At 33.5% G+C, this 19,042-nt stretch overlaps 1 protein-coding gene across 3 annotated transcripts; it reads left to right on the top strand.

The window, feature by feature from the left end:
* The first annotated feature begins 1,793 nt into the window (after nt 1–1,793).
* On the top strand, nt 1,794–11,265 carry LOC145612555 (uncharacterized). Of its 3 annotated transcripts, none has more exons than XM_081667903.1 (9): nt 1,795–2,015; nt 2,105–4,041; nt 5,405–5,520; nt 6,359–6,434; nt 6,815–6,899; nt 7,863–8,029; nt 8,815–8,958; nt 9,132–9,260; nt 10,851–11,265. In XM_081667903.1, the coding sequence occupies exons 1-9, from the start codon at nt 1,829–1,831 to the stop codon at nt 11,010–11,012; spliced, it is 3,003 nt and encodes a 1,000-aa protein (XP_081524029.1). In that variant the 5' UTR covers nt 1,795–1,828; the 3' UTR covers nt 11,013–11,265. The 3 variants fall into 3 exon arrangements, 2 of the variants coding, with proteins under 2 accessions (XP_081524029.1, XP_081524028.1); XM_081667902.1 differs by having other exon boundaries at nt 10,848–11,265; XR_014106640.1 differs by lacking the exons at nt 9,132–9,260; nt 10,851–11,265 and having other exon boundaries at nt 1,794–2,015; nt 6,825–6,899; nt 8,815–8,953.
* The last annotated feature ends 7,777 nt before the right edge of the window (nt 11,266–19,042 follow it).

Genomic DNA, 19,042 nt, shown 5'->3' with positions numbered 1-19,042 from the left:
AACAACGTAGTAGATGACATGTTTAATTACTCTTGTCTTTTAAAATTTTAAAGCCTGAAATTGTTTACCTTAAATCCATTTCTTTGGATAAAAAAAGTTTTACTCAATAGGCGACTTGACCTATTTAGAACACCTCACACTTTGTTGACATATTGATATCAGCGCCGGTCCTGACATTTTCGGGGCCTTAGGCGAAAAAATTATTTAGGGGCCCTTTTATATAAAAAAAACGTAAACACTATTTTTTTTTTTAAACAAACCAAAAACTTGTATTAATTCAAGGGCAAAGAGTACATCAAAACATAATTTTATTGTTATTAATTTTGGCATTTTGTATTTTTAAAATAATAAACATCAACTCAAGATCAAAGAAGAAAAGTAATCAAAGGTGCATGTAAGAAACATCATTATACAAAGCTCAAATAACCGGATGGGAAGAACTTGTTGAATTCAAAAGGAATATCTACTAAGCTACATTACATATAACAGATTATATAACAGCAGATGGAAAAGAAAAATCAGAAAACTAAAATTCCACTTCAATAATCAATAAACAATGTTTTGCACTCTAATTATAAAAGTAAAATAAAATAAAATAAAAAACTTGAACTCACATTAACATATAATGCCAAAATTTAAATAACTAATCAGTGGGCTATGGTGAGTGTTGGGACGAAAAACTCTATAGGGTATCAGGGCATGATAACTTTAGTAGATAGTAGATATCATAAGAAGAATTGGAGTTAAATGATGAGAATAGATCTAAACAATCGAATTACCATTCTTATAAATTATTGTGTTATCAAAAAACAAAAACAAAAAAATTAAAATTTATTGGGAATGATCATATTTTCAATGCAATGAAACTTTCAATTTTCTTATTTAATGCCTTGTATATTGAAATTATTGCAATATTTTCAACGAGTTGGAGAAGCTCTTTGAAAACAGAGCTATGCCTATGACTAATAATCTACTCTGTATCTATTACCCTAATAAGTATAGGGTTAATAGTGATAAAAAAAAAATTTAACTAACAGATTAATATTTTGGGCCCCTTTGACTCACTTTGAGCCTTGGGCCCTAGGCGGCAGCACTCGGCGCCTACCCTCAGGGCCGGGCCTGATTGATATGTGCTCAAAATACTACATATATAGAAGATTTTCAAGATAAATAATTCCACAAAACTCCAAGATACTACATACCATTAGATGCAAGAACACCTCTCACTTTGGGTTGACATATTGATAATTATGTACTCAGAAAATACTAAATAAAAGATTCCAAGATATATAATTCCACAAAACTCCAACATATATATTTCAACAAAACTCATGTATGTACAACCTGATTGTTTCAACTATAATCGAATATGACCCAAATAATTTTTCACCCGACTAAAAATTAACAACAATTGAACCAACTCGTTAAATTTCTTAACCGGACCCATTCAACACCTCATCAAAATGAATTCGTTTCAAGACATCCAAGTTAACCCAATTTGACCCGATTACAACCCAACTAACGTGACATATTTAAGACTTTACCTGATTATGATTTGAATTGATATGATCTCGAACCCACATCAACTCGATTAAACCCACATCGACGTATAATCCGTCAACCAAATGAACCCGTTTTAACCCGAATTGACCTCATCAAAAGTCTTGTCCAAAAGGTGACGATAACTCATCAAACCACAAAAATTTAAAAACACCATAACCTAAACCAATTAAATTCTACCACGTAATTTTCCACCGATAATTAATGCAAAAAACATGATAATATCAAATTTTAGTCCTCACTCTCGAGCTTCTGCTCAAGTCCTCCAATGGCGGACATGCTACACACCAACTTCTCTTCCATTTTCTCTCTCTACTCACCTCTCACTCTCTCTCCTCATTCTACCTTCTCCTTTGTTCGCTTCGCTCCTCTTCGTCGTCGCAGATTATCTCACTCCTCAGTGCTCACCAAACTCTGCTCTGATTCTTCGCAATTTCAGATAATTTCTAGAATTGGTAGTGTTGAAAACCTAATTGAGGTAATTTTGAGGATTTTTTGTGATTTTTTACGCTTAATTTTGATTTTTTTTTTTTTTCGTGTGCAGAGCTATCTGATGGTAGTGTCAGTTTCAAATTCGGTGATGCGAGTGAGATTTCTGGAAATTTGGATGATGTTAATGGCGAAATTGGAGTGGTATTGGAGAGAGAAAGTGATGAAGGTTTAGAAGGTAATGCTGTTAATGATGGTGAGAGTGATAGTGAGAGTTCTAAGGTGGAGAATTTTGAGAAGAATAGTGTTGAATTGAAGGAAATTGGTGAGGAAAATGCTGATAATGTTGTTGATTTACAGTCTGAAGCTCAATTTAGTGGAAATTCTGTTGAAGATGAGCATAATTGTGGTTTAATTTCAGTGGCAGGAGTTGAGAATTTGAGTGATTTTAATGCGGGGAAATATGAGAATAAGGGAGGAAATGGCGTCGTTTCGATGTGTGATTCGAGTGTTGGTGTGGTGATTGGAAAGGATGAAGAATTGAATGAAGGTTCTAGGGAGAAGAGTGATGATTATGAGGTTGAACATGGTGGTGATGAGCTGTCTAATGTCGGTGAGACGGGTTTGGATGTTGAAGCTTTAGGTGTGGTGGAAACTTTGGAGGATGAGGCTGTGAAGAAGGAGGTTGTGTCTTGGGAGGATGAGTATGTGAATGATGGGACTGTCACGGGCGACATTGTGGAGGGCGAGGTAGTGTCTTTGGAGGAGGATGAGACAGTGAAAGGCGATATTGTGGAGGATGAGATTGTGAAGGACGACGTTGTGGAGGATGAGATTGTGAAGGCCGGTGTTGTGGAGGATAAGGTAGTGTCTTTGGAGGAAAATGAGATTTTGAAGGGGGGCATTGTGAAGGATGAAATTGTGGAGGATATGATTGAGGAGGATAAGGTAGTGTCTTCGATGGAAGAGACTCTGAAGGGCGACATTGTGAAGGGCGGGTTTGTAGAGGATGAAATAGAGGAGGGTAAGGTGATGTCTTTGGTGGAAGAGACTATTAAGGGTGACATAGTGAGGGATGAGATTGTGGAAGATAAGGTAGAAGAGACTTTGAAGGGAAACATTGTGAAGGGTGAGATTATGGAGGATGAGATTGGGGAGGGTAAGGTAGTGTCTTTGGTGGAAGAGACCGTTAAGGGAGACATTGTAAAGGACGAAATTGTGGAGGATGATGTTGAGGAGGATAAGGTAGTGTCTTCGATGGAAGAGACTGTTAAGGGCGACATTGTGAAGGACGAAATTGTAGAGGATGAGATTGAGGTGGGTAAGGTATTGTCTTTGGTGGATGAGGCTGTGAAAGGCAACATTGTGAAGGACAAGATTGTAGAGGTTGAGATTGGGGAGGGTAAAGTAGATTCTTTGGTGGAAGAGACTGTTAAGGGCGACTTTGTGAAGGACAAAATTGTGGAGGATGAGATTGAGGAGAATAAGGTTGGGTCTTTGGTGGATGAGACTATGAAGGGTGACATTGAGGACAAGGTAGTGTCTTTCGTAGATGAGACTGTGAAGGACGACATTGTGAAGGACGACATTGTAGAGGGTGAGATCGAGGAGGATAAGGTAGTGTCTTCGGTGGATGAGACTGTGAAGGGAAACGTTGTGAAGGATGAGAGTGAGGAAAAGGTAGTGGCTTTGGAGAATGAGATTATGAAGGGCAGTATTGTGAAGGACGACATTGTGGAGGATAAGGTAGTGTCTTTGGAGCATGAGACTGTGAAGAATGAGATTGTGGAGGACGAGATCGTGGAGGATGAGATTGTGAAAAAGGCAGTTGTGAAGGATGAGATTGCGGAGGATACATCAGTGTCTTTGGAGGATGAGACGGAGAAGGCATGTGTCCTTACGGTGAATCACCCAATACCAATGGATGAGGATGACGATTCAGTAGAATTGATGTCTAAAAAGTTCGAAGCAGAACCAATTCTTGACGAAGAAACGAGTTCTGAGTTGCAAGATGATGTTGTTGGCTTGGGATCATTTTTAGACTCCAACAAGGTTAGATTGATATTTTGTTATTCTGCTTTTGAAAAGAAAAGGCAGTTCATTATTTCCCTTTCTTACATTTAACCACTTTTGTTTGCTTGTGAGATTTCTATGTTTGCAGAAATGGATATGTGGTATGTTTAGGTTGTTTCGTATATCTTCACATAGAACTAGGACTCTAGGAGAACCGCTGAACATGGAAAGTTTCAATTTGATTAAACGATAGTCATAATATTTCTGCTTTCCGAATAAGTTGTCCCTTCTTCCATGTAACAGATTGTTAATTTGATGCATGTGAAAGTGTGGATGCATCAAAGTGCTTCAATCAGTGTTTGGGAATATTGTGGTTTTCCTGTCATTTCTATTGTTCTTGGAAATTTTTCTTGTTGATATCTCTTGCTTCTTAGATAAGCCACATGTAAATTAAATGACAATGTTTAGGAAAACTAATACTGACCTTTTAGGACTTCCCCTGTCTGAATATGATCTCTATCTACATAGTATGATACTTTCACTATTTAACAATTAACATTTCTTATTCACAAAAATATTTTAGTTATGTAGTCTGTCTAAAATGAACTTACAATCAGTGTAGGTTATTACCCAGGTGGTAAGTTTGTTGTACAGATTTACAATTATATTAGAGAATACTATTTAAAGTTACTTTGGGGCAATGATGTAGCCAGTTAAAGAATGTATTTTCTACAAGGAGACACTGTATTTGGAAATCCAAGACTCGCGCCTTTTGCAATAAGAAGTGCATGAGCTATGCATTGTCTTGCTAGAGGAATGTCATATTTTATCTGCTCTCGGATAACAAGAGCAAATCTCCTGAGAAGAGCATAGATTTGGAGGCATAGATAACTATGTAGTGTATATATATAACAAAGCAAAATGAAAGGAAATTACTTATGGTTTTAGGGAGAAAGAACTATTTTACTTTCTATTCTTTTTCCAAAGAATTTGTTGCTGGTAAATTGATACATTATCTCTTTGAGATTTGTGAGAATAGTTTGGAGAACTAGCTCGATTTGGGGCACTTTATGTGTGCAAAGTAGCAGTCCTACCTATAACTTGTGATGTCTGGTACTTTCCTGGGTTTCCTGCAAAGAAACAGCATGGGACTAACTTGATTAGGCTGAGCACACTTTGTAATTAGTAAGAGTTGTAAAATCAATCTGTTTTTAACAGCTGACCATAAACAAAGACATGTATTATGTCATTATTATATCTTTGGACTTTGATAGGGCTTCATTTATGTAGCTTATGTATTGCCTAAAGCTCTCAAGAACATCTCCTCTGTATTAGTAATAAGTTTTTCCTTTTTTTCTTCTCTCTTTTGTATCTAGAAATTTTTTGATGTGTTTTTTTTCAGGTTCATGATGCCATAAATAATACTGTTACACAATCTGGTGATGATATTACTAATAGTCTGGTAGCAGCGGGTCCTATTACATCAGAGATATCTTCACCAGAAATTGGTCTTGACAGGTAGACTTAAATTCGTTTTGCCTGAATTAAAGCAACCTTGCAAATTAGGGTGTCCCCTCCCCCAACTTTTAGGTAACTATTACCTGAGTTATCTAGTGATTGATCAAATACTTGCCATTCAATATGCTTGCATAATTGTATATTCTCTGCAAGTCTGCATAATTCCTCATACGCTCATTCTTGGGTTACTGTTTCATCTAGTGTGTCCGTATTAAAGCATGGAATATGGTTTAAAGGGAATTTATTTACTTCAAAATTTTCCTATTGTTGACTTTTATAGTAGACTTTAAGCTACTGCTTTGAAAGGGGGGAGGACTGTGGAGGGGAGGAGAGGAGGAAAGATGAACTATTTATAAGGTGTCTAAAATCTTTGCCAATCATCAAACAAATATGTTTCCCTCGTTGCATTTTTCTTTAGTTTATAAGCTATAACCCCCGTTCCATTTTATTGAATGTACAAGCAATTTGGGGAAATACCAAAGGCCGTTAAAGGAAAATGTAAAAGTGGTTGAGTCGAGTTATTGGGTTGTGTGGGACCCATTAGGTGGGCTAAAAGGCATTGAATTTCTTAATGGGGGCTAGTCAATCAATATAGGGAAATAGTAGGTAATAAATGGAATATTCCAAACAGGAACAATAAATTGGAAGGGGCTATGAAAGGATAGCAGGAACATTAAAACGGAACATAGGAATAAGATTACTTATTTGAGTTATTTCATTAATTGATCTAGTAGATTACTGGTGATGTTAGTATGTGTGCACATACCACCACCTTGGTTATGTTTTAGCTATCATCTTATTCTAGCTGCTTGTTTCTTGTATGCCTACTCCATTTCAGCCTGAACGAAGCGGAACACTCATCTCCTGCCTTTTCTCTTTCATCAGCTGTTGCATCATTGGAACATTTTCCTGAGGTATGGATAATCTATTTAATGCGAGCTCATCTTTTTTAATTGTTAAAGATTTTGAGAGAGAGAGCAAATAGTCTCTGTCAGGTCAGATGAATTCCTCTGGTTGAGTCAAACTCCCAGTATGTACATAATATTGACTGAAAGCATAACGCTTAGCTAATCAGAAATTTGTGGGTAACTTGTAGAGACAAGGCCATGCTGATGTTTCTACAAGAATATTGTGAAGTTGTCATGTTTTCAATGAAGATTTGTACTTTGGGAAAGTTACTAATTCATTTTATTGGGGAACCTGAACTGCATGTGAATGATAGAAAATTAATAAACTGATTTTCAGACCTTTAGTCTACGTTCAGTTCAGTAATACAAAGAATAATAATTTCCAGGCTTTGACAGGTGGAAAGGATGCCCATTTTGTTTCCAAGAACTGGTTTGGTGTGGCAGACGGCGTTGGTCAATGGTCCCTTGGAGGTGAATTCTCATACTATTAACTGGCTTCTCCACAGTATTATCATGATGCTAGATGCCTTTATTAGGCTACAAATACAAGAAGTGGCCCTTGAGACATTTGGTTTAGCCTGCTAACAGTGAACAGCAATATTCTACTGTGAAGAGGAATTTGATTGATGAATAATGCACCATTGTAAATTTGTAATCATCAAAAGCCAACTTGCTCTACTGTGGTCCTGGATTTCTGGATAGTTACAATTTAACCAACTTGATCTTGTGACTACTCCCTGTTGCTTTTAGATTTTAGGGGTTGGGGGCGGGGGGTGTCAATAAGTAAAATGGATGCTTAAAAATAAAGAGTGGCCTATTTATCTACTTGTTTTCCCTTTTCAAAAGATTTACATCTCTATGGTGGTGTTGTCTGTGATGATATTGAAAGGAACTATTGTAGCTTAAATTTATGAAAGTGGTTACATTCTTGCACCCATTAGTTGCTTGAGAGCATGATGAGGTGCTGCTTTGAAAAATTTACTACATGCTTTCCATGTGATTGCATTGATCGATCGTTTATGAAGTAACTCTTGTTGCCTGCGTACCTTCTGTTAGTAGCATGTTCTTTCATTCAAATAAATTGAATACCTAATTGGACTCATATAGAGGAAGTAATATGTAAAAGTTGCCAAATTTGCTTTTTTCTGTGTTTGTTGTAGGTGCTGGAATTATTGATAAATATGTGTTCTGGAAAGAGATAACTTAATATTTCATGCAGATTTACCCATCAATCAGCAGATATATCACATTGCACATTAGTACATCGTATTGGGATTCCTTGTTTTTCTATTATGATGAGAGTTTATTATTTTCTTGTATGGTTTCTAATGGATTTTCCCTTTATCTAAGTATATTTAGTTTCATTTCTAGAATTCTTATTTCCAGTCTTCCAGATAAATTATTTTCTAATTGATTCTTGTCTTCTGTTTATAGGAGTGGACATGGGATTGTATGCTCACGAATTCATGCAAAACTGTGAAAAGCTACTAAAGAGCACGAGTGCTAGATTAACCAACGTCAAACAGCTTCTCCAGCAAAGTGCTGCAATAACACAATCTACTGGTGCAGCTAGGGTTTTGATTGCTCACCTTGACAAAGAGGTAACTTTACGGAGTTGGTTTTTTGCCTTTCACTCTAAGTAATGAGTAGTTAGAGGGCATGTCCTGTTCATCTCTTAATGGTTTGTTATTTGATCACATGTACAAATCATATATCCTCTTAGAGAAAGACCCAAAAATGTATGGGTCTCAAGATATATTTGCTAAACTGGTTGAATTGTCTTGATCTTTTTGTAGATGACTACATTCTGTCATTTTACTTTTTTCATTTTTTTTTCCCTTTTCTTTTAATTAGCAATTCTATATTCTTGAAGTGTTAATGTGATGTCTAAAGTCTCTAAATTGATTTTATGGGAAGTTCCATGTTTAAGTGGGCTTCTTATTTACTCATTCGTGGATCCTCAGGTTTAGTGTAGGAGATAGACAAGATACCATGAATATCTACTTAAAAGGGATTGGTTTAAGTTAGTTGTCTTTGGCAATAGAGACGTCCTCTCTCCTCGTATATTGAATTGTAAAATCCAAATGTTGGGGATACGTTCAATCTTGTTGTATGCCGCATATCTTCTGATGAGGTTCTAAGTATTCAAAAAGATTCTATTTTAATCAACAATTAACCAAAGTAACTTCTTTTATTCAGGTATCCACCCTACTGTATCTAGCGCAGCACAATTTGGTTATCTGGATTGACAGAATTCTATTGAATATGTGAATGCTTAGTTAGAATGTTCAGCTTATTAATGTAGAAACTAACATAATTTTGGCTCTAAATGTAAGAATTCTTAATTCTGTGAGGTCAGTTTTTTGATGATTTATTGTTCGTGTAGGTCCTCCATGTGGCAAATATTGGGGACTCGGGATTTGTTATAATACGGAATGGGACCGTCGTCCAAAAATCGTCTCCAATGGTTCACGAGTTCAGTTTTCCTTATGCAATTGGTTTGGGTGATGATTCAGTGGAAGATGCTGAGGTATTCTCTAGTACAAAGCTATTAGCCTATAATTAGATAACCTGGATCTCCGGGTTTGCAGGAATGCACTATAGTTCCTAATAATTTAATGACAAAAAGAAACAGCTATGTTGTCATATTAAATATCCTGCTAGAGATTTACGATGGTAATATTGGTATTATGCTCTTTTCAGGAATACCATATTGATTTAGAAGATGGCGATGTGATCCTAACAGCAACTGATGGCCTTTTTGATAATCTATATGATCAAGAAATTGCTTCCATGGTTTCTAAAGTTCTGGAAGCTGGGATGACTTTACAGGTGTGTACCTCAAGTAGCATTTTTCTTCAACTGATAATTCATCAGATCTTCCATTTCAATTTAGAACGAAAACAAAATTAAAGATAGTAGGTTTCTTGGGTTAGAGCTAAATTATTCCCTCAAAGACATTTAGAGAGGCAACAAAGCCTCTTTTTCCGAAACACTAAAACCTGGTCAGGACAACTAGTTGTAGTGATGAAACTGTGAAACAGTCCCTTGCCTGAACACACTAAAATTAAGTATCAAGCTGATCAAGAGCCTGCATCTCGAATTCTCGATTTTTCTGAGGTTGACTGGTTGAACCACATGGTCCACATCTAAGTGACAAAGGGGAAGATTTTGTCCTTAAGCATCTACATTGTGTAGAACTTGTCATCCACCTATTATTTGTTTATTTCAGCTACATTTAAGTTTTGTCCATCTTGTGCTAAAAACAATAGTTAGTTGTAGACTTCGCTGACATTCTTTGGTCTTCACATATAGTAACAGGTAACACCTTAGGATTGATAATTTTTTCATCATTGCTTTGAGGTAAACAAATGAGCACTTTGTGTGAGGGATTTATGGATAGTATTGTTCCTCATTTACGGTTTGGTTTGTACTATAAAAAATTCGTTGGTCGGATCCTTGTTTTCCATCCTTGAAGAAAAAAACTAAAATTAAAAAATCACTCCTTTCCATACCTTTTTTTTTTTTTTTTTCCTTTCTCTTGTCAATGCTCATTTTCTTTCTTTTTATTTTTATTTTATTTTATATAGCCCATACGGCCTTACCGACACACCCCTCACAATTCTCTCTGGACATGTAATTCACACCACCGTTCAAGTGGTAATTTGCAAATTGTGATACGTCCAGGTAGCTGTTCCTTAACAACACCACCCAATTTAGATCTTCTCTATTTGCTGGATGTGGGGACTGGGGAGTGTATGTTTATAACCATATCCTAGATGCTTTGTAGATTAATGAAAAGTCTATTAACTGTTGAAAGAAATCTTTAACATGCAATGCATTCCCTCCAACCATCACCACACTTCTCCCCGTAAACAGTAGGAAGTTGCTACTAGAATTTCCAGGTAATTTGCAGAAAATACTAGGTGTAAAACTTATCAAGTGGCAGTATGCTGTTATCTTTAATGTCTTGTCTTGTTGGAAATGCTCATACAGTCATAAGGAATCAATATATTTTTTTAAAAAAAAAATTACCTATTGGTTGCTAAGGTTTAAGGAAATAACATATTTAAACCTAGATTTTTGCCTTTTTGGTAGAAAATATGTGGGAGCTGCATTTGCCTAGGGTTTCTTAATTGCATTCATGTAGCTGATAAGTTGCATCCACCCCTTGGGAGCCTATATTCCGAACTTCAACCTTGAAAATAAACTACATACAAAGCTGCTTTTGGGGTTAATTGATAGCAGAGGGCAGTCACGTTATTGTAAAAAGCTTGATTCAAATCAATTTGTTTTCTTTCTCACTTCATCAGCACCGAAGTATTCCTCATTTGCTGGCTCTTTCACTGCCCTTAAAGGTGGCTTTCCCCATCCGTTGATAACTAAATTTGAGTCTTATATTTCTTCCATCTCCGTTAGCAGGACCTAGCAGAACTCTTGGCAACCACAGCAGCAGAAGTGGGAAGGTCAGAATCTGCAAGAAGTCCCTTTGCTGATGCAGCAAAGGCGGCTGGTCATCCTGGATACAGTGGTGGCAAGCTTGATCACGTGACTGTTATAGTGTCACTTGTACAAAAAAGATAGGTTTTTTTTGGATAGATAGAAAGTATTGATCTGCAGAGCTGCCGCCATTACTAAGCAATAAGAGGAAAAATTATTTTAAGGGCAGTGTAACCATATGTACGCCACAACCCCAAATCCTCCATTTGGTAGACTTTTATGAGCTCTGTAGTCTGTACTGTTGTAATACTCCGTAATACTTGATGATACCATGATGCAAATATTTTTGCCCCTGTAGATAAAACCAGAATTTCAGGATGATGATACTTATTTTTAATGTGTGCCCATTTAACTGATCTAAGTGATGCTAAAGCTTTCAAAAAAAAAAAGTGATGCTAAATCAAGGTCCATCTGTACGCTTGGAATGTGCAACACACTTTTGCCTTGAGATAGCAAACATGCAAGCGTAACACTTTTATTCATTTATCAATATTGAGTACCAAACAAGCACACATGTAGAGCAGCAAACAAGCTGATTTAGTTATCTGAATTGAGCTTCGGTTGATTTGAAAAAAAAAAAAAAAAAAAAAAAAAAAAAAAAAAAAAAAAAAACATTCTGATTATGACTTTTTAAGGATTTTGTTTGTTTGAGTTTGTTTTTGAGCATCGGTTGATTTGAAATAAAATTAAAAAAAAAAAACATTCTGATTATGACTGTTTAGGATTTGGTTTGTTTGAGTTTGCTTTTGAGCATCGGTTGGTTTGAAATAAAAAAAAAAATAAATAAAAAAACATTCTGATAATGACTTGTTAAGGATTTGGTTTGTTTGAGTTTGCTTTTGATTTTATACTCGAGCTTGAATTAACTTTTATCATTTACTAGGGTATCCTAGATGCATGCGAAAAAGTTAGCTCTTGCATAGAAGTTGTATTAGCGAGTAGTCACACTTTTGGTTTGGGTGATAGATCTGGTAGTTTTAATACGTATTATTTGGTTATGTGCCTATATAGTGGTTTTGTAGAAATATAAAAAAGCCACCAAAATCTTAAATGATAATTATTTTTTAAAACCCTCAAAAGTTTGACAATGTTATTTCAAAATTATTATTAAATAATATTTAATTGATTTGCATCCCTTCATATCTTAATCTAGTTTAGAACTCTTAATTGATTTGCATGATTCAATAATACTTAACGTATTTTTCTTCAAACGAATTTTTTGTGAGCTTGGTCATACGGAGTAATAATATGTGAAATGTTCGTTGTAGCTAAAAACTTAATAATGTAAGTTCAATGTTCTACGACCATCTAATATCTATATCTATATCTAATAATAAAGCAATAACCACTTAGTTATATTTTTTCTCTTAAATTGTCTCCATATTTAATACATTTTTTTTTCTATCATCGATTTCCTTCGATTTTAGGATTTTAAAGTTATTTATACCTCTTGATAACATATGCTCAAATATCATTATTTAATATGAATGTCATTTAAATTCCACGTTGTTTATGTGCGTACCATCAAATAATGTACAATTAAAAAGCTAATAAACAATAAAAATATTTGTAATAATTAATGGACAACAAAATTGTAAATAAGAAGAGCAACCACGAAGGAGTAAAAATAAATCATCTCGTGGTAACAAACAAAGTCTTTGTACATACAATTTTTTTTTTCCTTTTTAAATAACAATAATAACATATGAAGCACAAAACATTATAATTTTTTTATTTAAAAAAAGGCATTACAAGTTTTGTTTAAAAAAACTTTGTATTAATTGATGGTATGTTTAATGAAAAAAAAAATCTAATTAAGTATATTAATGAGAGTAAACATATTAATGAGGGTAAAAAAGTAAATATACATTTTTGTACACAATTTTGTACATATTTTTGAGAGTATATTTGGTAGCACACTATTCCTAAGAGTTATAATCTACTCCTTTTTATAAGGTAGGGAAATGTAATCACAAAAACATTTGTCATTGTTTTTATAACATTTAACTATATGAGTTAATGTTCATTAAACTTATATAAATCCTCTTATAATTTCATTTGAATGCGGGGTATTACATAAATAATACAAAAATATAATATTGTTTCTCTTTTGTATTGCATGGTGTATAATCTATATTTAAAAAGAACTAAAGAAAGAGTTATTTTTGACTCATTGATTATTTAAGATCGATGTCTTTGGAATGCCGTGAATCAAGGGAATGAGCGGGTGAGACCCATTGACTTGGCACCGACTTGGGAGATTTTCAGAGCGAGTTATGACTCGGACTGTTTCTTCGAAAGCATTTGGGTTAGCCGTACAATGTACCGTGTATGGTAACTTCTTCACACGAAAAAAAACCCACAAATTGAGAGGTATTGATATCTTGGAGCATACAGAATAGGTGGAGCTAGTGCTGTCAAATTTCAAACCGAAACCGTTTAACTGCCCGAAACCGACCGACCCAAATGAGAACCGAACCGATTAAAAACCGATTTTTTTGAAATCGAAAACCGACCCGAACCGTATTTTAGTAAACCCGAAACCGAATCGACCCGAATAATGATAAACCGTATAAGAACCGAACCCGTTAACAAACCGAACCAAATATAAACCGAACCGAACCGAAAGAAAACCGAACCGAAAGAAAACCGAACCGAAAAAGAACTGAACCGTATCTAACCCGAAACCGGTTCCAACCCGATACCGTTTAAACTGGCAAAAAAACCGCTTACACCGAACCGTTAGCAAACTGCTACCCGTTTGCACCGAACCATTTAAAAACTGAACTGTTTGTAAACCGAACTGGTTATAAACCGAACCGTTTATGAACCTAACCGCTTCTAAATCGAACCGTTTACAAACTTTTTTATATAATTAAATGGTTTTTTTTTTGACGGGAATATAATTAAATGGATTAAATATTAGAAATCTTAGAATATTTTTTTTAAAATAGCAAGGCAAATCATTCATTAAGGATAATTAGTGTTCGCAAACAAGAGCAAAACAAGCAGGCTCAGGCCCTGCCTCAAACTATTAGCAACACTACTGCCTCTAGTCATGTATATAAATGATTAAATAAGAAGCATATAATAACCTAATTGTAAACACAATAATACATTAATACACTAACTCTTATAATCTACTTCGTAATAAACTAGTAAGATCAGTATGACTAAACTTGAAACAGAACATAATATGTATTTATAAAATCAATGAGAATTTGTTTATAATATGATGCATAAATAGTAAATATGAAATGATTCGCGACTTTATATAAAACTTGTGAACGCAAAAGATTAGCAAGTACTATCAAATTTCAAACCAAAACCATTTAACTGCCCAAATCCAAACAACTCGATAAACAATTTATTTTTTGAAACCGAAAACCGACCCGAACCGTAATTTAGTAAACTTGAAATGAAACCGATACGAATAACGTTAAAGTGGTTAAACCATCAAAGAACCGAACCAGTTATAAACTGAACCGAAAAAGAACTGAACCAGTTAAAAACTGAACCAAGAAAGAAGCGAACCAGTTATAAACTGAACCACAAAAGAACCGAACTGTTTCTAACCCGAAACCGTTTCCAACCCGAAACTGTTTGAACCGGGATAAAAACCGTTTACACCGCACCGTTAACAAACCGCAACCCGTCTGCACCGAACCGTTTACTACCCGGACTGTTTACAACCCGAACCGAATTAAAACCGGTTAAGAATAAACCGAAACCGAATCGAACCGATAACTATTTCAACCGAACCAAAACCGACCCGTGAGACAATCAAACCGATTCCAAACCGAACCGATTTCAAACCGAACCGATACCGAATTGTCAAACCGTTTTGACAGTGCTAGGTGGAGCATGCTTTAAATCTTAAAAAGTAGCTTGACGTTGGGCTTTGTAATTGGAAAATCTAACTAGCATCAAAATCATCAAATGTAAATGGTATTTTCCTTGCCCAATCCATAATATTGTTTAACTAATGGTAAATGTTTTTCTAAACATTGTCGCTTTTAATTAGGGCTGACAATCAGGTCGGGTCAGGTTCATGTTAGCCTGTTTACATAAACAGGTCGGGACCCCCTAACCTGAACCCGACCTATTTACTTAAATAGGTCAAAAAATTCAACCTGAACCCGACCTGATTTTAAACGGGTTGACCTAAACCGACCTGTCTTGACCTGATTTTTTTTTTAAAATAACCTTGAAATTTGTTAAACCTATAATTTTTTAAAATAAACTTGTAATTATTTTAAAAACAAATCTATAACATTCAACAGCATAAAATTGCAAATTCAACAATTCCGTGGACACTTCAAAACATGTGTTGCTGCATAGTTCATACAATCATACAACAATAAAATTAAATTAAATATAATTAATTGGTTGGCTGTGTTATTAAATAATTAATTAAGCAATAAAATCAAAACAATGCATGTGCTGCTACATAGTTCTTCAGAAAATTTGTCATTTGATTCGGAATCCGCAAGTTCAATGGGTGTTTAGGAGGAATAGGGTTATTGTCATCGCCACGTGTTGATAAAGAATAATTAATAAAGAATTAAGCGAACTCTACCAAATACCAAATGCAAACTCATAATTGCATAATCAGATGACTAAATCAAATATAAATCACATAATCTCACTCATAAACTCCTGAAAAACAGTGGTAAAACAAGTAATCTCACTCATAAACAGACTTAGAATCACATAATCACACTCATAATCCAACTTAGAATTGCATGAAAATATCAAATAAAAGCAGATTAATAATATGATGAACTCATAAAGTCATGAAAAATAGCGGTAAAAACACATAATCAAAGGAAAAAATCGCTACACAAAATGCATTCATAAAAAACGAACTTCAATCAGATTAAAAGTAGTAAATTACTGAAATTGAAGAAACAAAACGCATAAAAACAGGTAAATTACTGAAATTGAAAAAACAAAACACATAAAAACTAGTACATTACTAGAGTATTAGGTTTTTTTTTTTTTTTTAATTAGTTAGTTTGGGCTTAGCCCATATTTAAAAATTAGGGTGTAAAATTATAATTCCTATTCACTACACCCCCCTTTAGCCATTAATACCTACTCCCCCCTGAAATTACCGTAAAACCCTTACCCCCACTAACCACACCCCACTAACCGCATCCCACTAACCGCACTAGTTAGAACTTGCAGTTAATTCTCCATTTCTCTTCAACACCATATTCTCTCTCTTCAAATACTCAAAATCGCTACAATTCAAGAAAAAAAAATCTTCAAAATTACTACAAATTGCATCAAAACATCTAAATATGTCTTACATTCAAGATGAAGTTTGTCGATCGCAACTAAATTCCGAAAAAGAAAAGTATAAATTTGTTCATTTAAGTAGAATTTTGAATGTAAAACCTAGATTTTACATTTTTTTGCGTTTTGATATTCTAAAACAAACTCTACTATAATTACACTTAATTTTGTGCATAATAGACTATAATCTACTATATTTGGTGGTATTTTAAATTAGTAGAAATGAAACAGTGAAGAACACTTCGAAGGTTCCGTTGGAGAAGACGATTGCTGAACAAATGTTCATTTTCAATTTGATAGATGTTCATTATGATACTAGTATATGATCATTTACATTCTTACCTTACATCTACTAGGGTTCATTCTTGAGAGAATATTACCCTAATTTTGTTTATAATCTTTACATATTAATGAATGTTTACTGGTATTTAAACATATGATTATTTGAATGTAAATACGTACATGTTCATTCTCATATTGAAATTAAATGTTTAACTTCATATTAAATTATATGCTCATGAACATCATTTGAATATTATACTAGATACATTTTCGCTCTAATATTGATAGATGCTTATTCGAATTTGATGCATAGATGTTCATTTGGATACGTGTATATTATTCACACATATGTTAATGTATGTTCATTCACATGTCTAAAAATGTTCAAAAATAAATCACATATTGCTCATTCATCATAAACCTTTGATGGTTCTATTTTAAAATATGATGCTATTTTTAAAAATGTTCAAAAATAAATCACATATTGTCACTTACATTATTTGTGATACATATATATGTTCATGTTATTTGTGATAATTTGTTCATTTATATAAAACAGAATGTACATTTTTGTATTGCTAACTGAACATTTATTAAATTTGTAATATCAATATAATGTTTATGCATATATATTGATTTGCAAACACAATATATATTGTAGTTATGTTCTATATAGAGTGAAACACACATTGCAATAATTTAGAGATGGAAACTCTGAGCCTATATTTATAAGGAGATAATGACATCAATTATACTGAAAGATAAAAATGAACAATATAGTAATTGGTGGGAATCATATTTTGATAGAAGCATGTTGAACCACAAGTAAGTTAATTTGACATATAGCATAATGTTCATTTTCATAACAATGAATACATACATTGACATTGTAATTTGTTTGACTTACAGATACACCAAATCAAAAAGTTGAGAATACAATACATTGCTCAATTGATGCTATTTGGATTAAAAAGAAGCTAGAGGCAATAGAAAAGGAGCTAGAAGATTTATGGAAGCTTATATTACTACAAATATTATTCTTTCTGTTATTTGATCATTTACGGATTTCTAAATGATCAAGTACATTAATATTCATATATTTTTTAATTCATTAGTGCTTGTTATATATATATTACTAGAATGGAAATTTTCATTATCAAGAAGTTATATGTTTAATTACGTAACAGTTATAACGAAATACAATAAAATGTTCATAACCAAAAAGACATATGTTTAGTGTCAAAACAAAACAGGTTCAATTACATATCACTTATCAGAAAAAAAAAAAAAATTAAGCTGGAACAAATATATGTTGTTTCAATCCAAATTATTACTTATTATTATTTGCCAACCTATTCGCTACATTAGTGTAAAAAAGAAAAGCTAACAACCTATCATATTTAGAAGAATAGCTACCACGTTGAACACTTTGAACATCTCTTCGAATACTTGGAGGAACTTGAAAATTTATTTATTCGAACACTTGGACGTAATTGAACCTTTTTTCTTGGCACACTTAAAGAAACTTGGACATCACTTGGAAAACTTGATGGAACTTGACCTTTTCTTGGAGCACGCACTTGAACAATACTAAATTCTTTCTTAAAAGCATATTCATTGTACCTTCCATAAGCTTCTTGTTCAAAATTAAAATCTGTAAAAAGTAACTCTGATTTAGTTGCTTCTTCATACAAAATTTCACCACTAGCACCCACTGCACAAGTTTTTAAAAATGAACATAATCAATAACAGATATGTACAAATACAAAACAGTACATATATAAATGATCATTTAGCATTATCAATTTGATCAAAATAATAAAATAAAATAAAGTACTAAATATTTAAAATATAATTAAAATATCTATAACAGAACATTAGTTTGAATCATAATGATCATTTAGAATTATGAAATTGATCAAAATTGTAAAACTACTAAAAAAAACACGAAAACATATATAAAAAATATAATCAATCACAGAAAACAAATCACAATCAACAATCATTAAACTAAAAACAGCAAACAAACTTGAATCATAAAGCATACTGATTAAAATAAGAGACAAAATCTATTAAAATAAAACTTCAATTCACTTGAATTATAACACCAAACCAAATTGAACTAAAACAGAGGCTAAATTGATTTTTAAAAAACTTGAAAAATCGAATAAAATCAGCAAACAATTTAAAGCAAAACAGCTAACAAAATTGAATCAAACAATTGACCAGCAAGCATTAATCGAAATCAGATACAAAATTGATCAAAATTGAACTTAAATTAAATTGAATAGTAACAACAAACATTAATCGAAATTATAAAACAACTCACACTAATCAACTGATGAATCAAGCAATCGACTACAAGTAGGAAAAATAAATTCACGATCACGATCAAATTCGGCAATCGAAGAATGCAACACTTCATTATCACAATCAACAACTCCAATCAATGATTCATCCATGAATAAGAGGGAAAAAAACATGATCGAAAGAGAAATAATGTTGCAGAAGAGAGAGAGAAAATGCCAAAA

This window comes from Chenopodium album, chromosome 24, assembly GCF_948465745.1.
Source record: "Chenopodium album chromosome 24, dcCheAlbu1.1, whole genome shotgun sequence".
Classification (NCBI taxonomy): Eukaryota; Viridiplantae; Streptophyta; class Magnoliopsida; order Caryophyllales; family Amaranthaceae; genus Chenopodium; species Chenopodium album.
Note: the sequence above shows the minus strand (reverse complement) of the source record. Positions and strands in the feature narration are given on the sequence as shown.

Coding starts and splice junctions, on each gene's coding strand:
- LOC145612555 (XM_081667902.1), top strand. CDS start 1,829: ATGGCGGACATGCTACACACCAACTTCTCTTCCATTTTCTCTCTCTAC. Junction 5,521..6,358: donor CCAGAAATTGGTCTTGACAG/GTAGACTTAAAT, acceptor ACTCCATTTCAG/CCTGAACGAAGCGGAACACT. Junction 6,900..7,862: donor TGGTCAATGGTCCCTTGGAG/GTGAATTCTCAT, acceptor TTCTGTTTATAG/GAGTGGACATGGGATTGTAT.